The 6,185-nt window shown below is 41.0% G+C and overlaps 1 protein-coding gene across 1 annotated transcript in view; it reads left to right on the top strand.

The window, feature by feature from the left end:
• CDH17 (cadherin 17) overlaps window positions 1–6,185 on the top strand; it is a 28,833-nt gene that overhangs the window by 1,600 nt on the left and 21,048 nt on the right. The window contains exons 3-4 of the mRNA XM_018560185.1: window positions 290–428; window positions 2,180–2,338. Of these exons, the coding sequence (XP_018415687.1) occupies window positions 290–428; window positions 2,180–2,338 (298 nt within the window). The remainder of the gene's footprint in view (window positions 1–289; window positions 429–2,179; window positions 2,339–6,185) is intronic.

Genomic DNA, 6,185 nt, shown 5'->3' with positions numbered 1-6,185 from the left:
CCCCACACACACACTGAAAATAGTCTCCGCTGTGATATTTACATATGAATAAGCCTTTTGGAACTGTTTTCTAGAACTTGTTGCATTTGATGCACTTTGGAAGTGGAGACTTACCGTATTTTAAGGAATAAATGTGGGTAACCAACATATGTTTTTGTGCAGACTTACCTGTATGTTCCTGTCTTCAAAAAGGTGTGCTTGGACTGTTATGTTATGATGCCTGCCTGTTTCCCGCCTGTTTCCCTTGCAATTTGATACTAATCTCTCACATTGTTTAAATATTATCTAGGTGAAAACTCTAGATTCTGAAGGATCAGTGGTTGAAGGTCCACGTTCTGTTACTATTATTGTTGATGACATTAACGATCATCCGCCGGTGTTTAACCAGTCTGAATATTTTGGGAAAGTCCGGGAACAATCCAGACCAGGTAAAAGAACTCTATAAATGAAACACAAATGAAACCCATAAGAAGTGGAGGAAATTAATATCATGAGATAAAATCCTAAGTAAAAAATAATGTAACCCTCCCAATACAGAGGCTACCGTTGCTGATATCCTTATGAATATGCTAGTTGCCTGGTTGTCATGCTTAGCCTTAACTGAAACACGTATGGAGATCAGGAAAGTCACAAAAAAGTCCTCGGTCTGGGACAGTGCCTTAGCTTGTTCACACCATCTCCAGACCAGTTCTGGATGGGTTTTTGCATACATATTTATGTTAGTTTTTGGCACATTTTTGATGCTTTCCAGTGCATTTTTAAAATTGGTTTTACATTGATTTGAAGCACTTTCTTTAAACAGAAAAAACAGAGTAACAGCCACACATACTTTGTCACAAGTGTCCTCACTCAGACTTGTATGGCCTATACATATGTTATTTGTCTAATCTCAGAGAAATAACATACGTATTGGTCATTCTTCTTTAGTACACCGAAAACCTATATGCTTTGGATAGAATGAGTACATTCCAGTCCAAATTGTATTTCAAATTATTTTTCCGAAGTAGCAGTGGGAAAAAAAGTAGCAAAGAACAGAGGGAGTAAAAGTAATAACGGAAAAGGGAATGGGGTGGAGGGAGTAGGAGAGGTACAAGGGCTAGTAGGGAGTGGGAGGAAGTATGACATATTCCTGATGGCCCAGTGGAGCCACCGCTCTCAGGAACCCAGTCCTTAGGGTGTTACTCCTCCTGTGTCTAATGTCAGAGACCTGTATTCTTGGGAGCAAGTGAGATTTGTCCAGTAGAACCATGTGCGCCTAAATTGCTCATCCCTGTGATATAGAGATGCAGTGATGTTTTCCATGTTCCTAATTTCAGCACCCTTAGCGAATCAAAATTGTATTGTGCAGTAATAATTCTGCCTACAAATAGATGCAATACAGGCTCTGACCTCCTTTACTAGGTTGATCAGCAACGAGTGCCTGTATCTGGGCCTGAAAAAGGAATTCAAATGAAGGTGATACGTGGCTAGGTTGTCACCCAAGTTGACATTGATTCATTTTTAAATATGGTCACGGGCCTGTTCCGAGAAATATCGTGGCCATTGCCAGAATAGGAGATGGAGCATACCCTCATGTTCTCCGTGCCAGCACATCTGGGACACCTGGAGATATATTTTACGCAGCACGGAGGTGGACCCTGCACCACCGAGTTAGAATTTTGTAACCAGATTCCTGGAATCTCCATGAAATAGAGGCTCGATGGGAAAAGTAAGATATCATCTCTCTGCTCTAGAGTGAACTAACTTTGTAGGTCCCTTTCCCAGTTAAGCAAAAAAGGGGACAAAATTGGTCCAGAGGTTTCAAATACTTGTTTTGTAGCGAAGGAGAGGGCTGGGTCTGACTAGATCTGTTACATTCCAAAAAGCAGTAGCTCTTTTCTGTTGTCATATGTACACACCCCATACAATTGCTTAACAGAAAAGAAGCGGTAAGACTATGAAAATACAAGTTGTTAGGATGGTGTCTATCTTACTAAATAGTTATTTCTGACTTTAACTGGGCTTTACTTTTATTAGATTGTGCTGACAGCCAGGTAAGTCATATTTTCAGATGCAGGTCAGCAATGGCAGCTATATATTTTCCTTTCATGTCAGGTTTCTTATATTAACAGATAGTTTTCCCCAATGTTAAGACACATAAAACCTTTAGACACATAAAATATATTTTTTTGAATTACAGGCATACCATTTCTTACTGTTTATGCCACTGATAATGATGACCCATCAACACCAAATGCCCAACTGGTCTACAAAATCACACATCAGATCCCAGACCCAGCCAAAGTCCCGTTATTCCAGATTACCAACTACACCGGGAGAATTTCCACAACGATAAACGGTACGTACAGAACAATCATCCTTGCAGATTACCAATAACCCAGCCAACAGCTGGCTTAGATGCTAAGGCTGCAAACGGAGGCATTTCATTGATAAAACACATAGTTTGTGGTTCATAATCCAGCTCATCCACTTAGATGTCTCAATGAAAAAAAAGTTAATCTTTTAGTATCCAAACTGAGCAGAATAGTCATGTACAGAAATACATTCAAACTGATTTCACTGCCCAGAATAAAGGGCTGATTAATTATAATTATAATTTAAGCTTTCTTTTTTTTTGCTAAATCCTCTTTATAAAATGTAATGTTAAACATCAGACAAAAAAAAAAAAAGAAAGCTAAATGCACAGATGAAATACGTTTATGGTAGCTGATTTTCCTGCCAAACAATGTTTTTGTTAAAGTGATCACAGTGCAGATAATGGCCACACAGCCAGGACTCATTCATCAAGCATGTGATAATCATATTGCACTATCTGCATGATCACTGTTAACACGCAGGCTGCCATGTATCGTATGACTAATTGTCCCTATTGAAAAATTTGGCCTCTATTCCAGTTCTGGTGACAATTTAAAATGTTAGATTTTCCCTCATTGAATAGTGGCCAGCAGCCCAAATTGGGTGAATCTCCTCAGGCAGCAAGTTCAAATACAGGTACAATAAATATCAGATTGAAAATAATATAACAGTAGTGAGTAGGGATGGTCCGCCGGTTCGATTCGAACATGAGTTTGAATCAAACATCGGCCATTCGAGCGTTCGCCAAACTTTATAGGATGTTCGCGGTCTGTTCGACCATGCAATGTCCCATACAGCAAAGAGCTCTACGAAGCTCTAATTGGTTAAAGACTTGCACCTGACCACCCAATCAGGGCTCAGTACTCATTTGGAGCCATGATTGGGCAAAGTCATGATGACTCTGCCCCATAATGTCTCGCCTATCAGATGCCGGCAAACTACACAATTGGGCGGAGCAAGCTGTGGAAGTCGGCGGGGAGAGGACGGGACGGCGGACGGCGTTTAAAAAAAAATGATTTCCATTTATTTTTAATTGTTTCATTTTTTATTTTGTCGTCGTCGACGTGGAAAACGCTGGACGTCGTGATTGACCCTAGGATTCCATCGGTGGATCCATTTTTTTTTTTTTTTTAAAATAAAAGACTTGTCAAAAACATGTCTTTTTTCAATTAAAGGATTTTATCAAAAGCCTGGACTTTTTAATACCTATTTTATTTAACCCTTTATTGAATGGGTAGGGGTACCCCTTACTCATTCACAAGGGAGGGGGGCGGCATCTGGGTGCCCCTTAATTAAAGGGGTACCCCGATGAAAATAAGTCCCCTTGCTCGCAGACCCCCACAACCACAGGGTCAGGGTTGTGGGGATGAGGCCCTTGTCCCCATTGGCACGAGGACAAGGTGCTTTTCCAGGGGCGACCCTGGAAAAGCACCCTCCTCGGATCAAGGGTCTGGTATGGAATTTTGGGGGGAGGGGGGACGCTCGCTCGTCCCCCCCTTTCTGGCCCTGCCAGGCCTATGCTCGGATCAAGGGTCTGGTATGGAATTTTAGGGGGGACCCAACGATTTTCCCCCCTAATTTTTGAGGGTGGGGTTCCTTTTTAAAATTCCTACCAGACCTTAAGGTGGAACCCCACACACTTTATTTTTGTTTTTTTACATGGGGTCCCTCCTCAATATTCCTACCAGACCTTAAGGGCATGGTTTGACTTTAAGGGGGAACCCCACACACTGAGTCCCTCCTAAATACTCCTACCTGATTGGTTAGGTAGCCAGGCTGCTTAGCAACACGTGAAGCCGGCTTTCTAGCCAAATAGGAAGCCGGGAGGCAGATCATGACGTGCCGCCCGGCTTCCTGATTGTAAAGGAAGCCGACTCCATGCTCCCTAGGCACTACCGATCAGAGGGAGCTCTCTGTCTGACTGGACGTTCCGGTATCGGAAGTAAGTATCGGAGCATTTGGGCGAGTAGTAGTACTTGCCCAAATACTTGGTATCGGCACCGATGCTAGTATCAGTGCATCCCTAGCAGATACCATAGTATTTATATCCACAGAGGTAGCTCAGACACCTTAATTCAATAGATATTGAATGTCCAGAAACAGAAGGTGAAGTGTTAAAGTTGTGGAACCACCCTGTTCTAGTTACACAATCCCATCCTTGGTGTCAGGAAGTCTGCATAGGTGTCAATTCTTTGATTTTCATGACTAAAGGTGTTAATTGTCAAATCACTGAGGTAGAGATGTTAAAAGTGTATTATATGTAGAAGACAGATGGTGTTGAAGGTCCCCATCCCTGTTCAGGGATAGTTGTTCCAGTTTCACTAAATGGATTTTTACATGCCTCTTACGAACCATTTCTACTCTCTATCCAAAATGTGCAACTCACTGTACCCTCAATGTGCCCTCTTATGTTGGGCCATGCATATGTTGAGAGACTGTTTTGCACCCCAGATCTTTGAATTCCTCACTAAACTGCACTGCTTAGTTTGCTTGTGCTTGACTGTTGGGTCATTTGGATGTAAAAGCTTCTGTCCTAGTTGGGTTGGCATATGCGGAAACAACCTTCTCTACCCTGGTGATTTAACAACAATTTGCACCTTTAGCCATGTGAATTGCAGGGTTAACACCTATGTAGACTTACTGACACCAAGGCAGGGACCTTGAACAGGGTGGTACTACAATCTTAATACCTCTTATTATTTTGCTTTACAGTCTGCATTACCATCCAGATTGTGGGGTATGTTCTTGACACTTTTTAGTACAGAAGAAGTTGTTTGGATAACCTACAAAACTTCTTCAACATTACAAAACAAGTCTAGTTGAATATGACTAACTACTATAAGATATAATGAATGATATGTTAGGGGTACTGCAACAGGCCTTGTTGCCGTCAGTGCATAATTGTATGCACAAAAAGAAGGAGTAATATAGAGTAAAGGTGAAGGAGAAGGCAATTTAGAGCAGAAGGCAAGAAAGCAGATAAGGAAGAAGGTTGTAGCGGTCAGACAAGGGGAGGTGGGTTCCACGGTAGGAGGGCACTCTTTGATCAGCTTTGCAGTTGCTTATAATTAGCACTTCACAATAGTTTGATTCCCTCACCACTGTATTCAAAATTGAAAAAAAATACATTGGCTTTTGGCTTCAAGCCTCAAGTTTGGGGTAATACTAAATTCTTAGAATAAGTAAGCAGACTGATGTATTTACTGGTATATTCATTTTTGTAGGCAGTACAGTAACAATCATTAATTCATGATTTCCAGCTGTTTATTCTCTTACCTATATATATTATTTCTAGGATACATTTAATAAAATAAATATTTACAAAAATAGAGAAGATTGATTGGTGGGGAGGGGTGCGCTTTGAGGAACCTGGCCTTGGGGCAGTAGAGAAAGTAAATCTGGCCCTGGTCACGGCCCCAGGGGATATCTGGCATGACACGGCCAAACCAACTTAAAGTACATCTATCACAAACCAAATTAATTACCACAAATTCTTACGTGTAAACAATCAGTATATCCATAGATACAGGCACTTGAATTCTAATGCAAATCACAGATTTCTCTATATAGGATGGGAGGCCTCAATGACCATAAATGAACTAAAAAAAATAAGCAAATCTCCACAATGAGAACATAGAAATCTGTAAAATCTTGACCAAGTGTCTATCTACACCCAACTCTATTCAAAACTTAAAAAAGGTTTTGCCTCTGATGTTCCCAGTCTGTGTGCTTTCTAGTTTTGTACCCTACTATTTTTGTAATAATTTAGTTATGCCAATAGTATTCTATGGTACTGCCATTTGCAGTGACATAATTTTACTAAGCAGGGG

The sequence above is a fragment of the Nanorana parkeri genome, unplaced genomic scaffold, assembly GCF_000935625.1.
Source record: "Nanorana parkeri isolate BGI_ZX_2015 unplaced genomic scaffold, ASM93562v1 scaffold439, whole genome shotgun sequence".
Taxonomy (NCBI): domain Eukaryota; kingdom Metazoa; phylum Chordata; class Amphibia; order Anura; family Dicroglossidae; genus Nanorana; species Nanorana parkeri.
The sequence above is the reverse complement of the archived record's forward strand: the minus strand, read 5'-3'. Positions and strand labels throughout refer to the sequence as shown.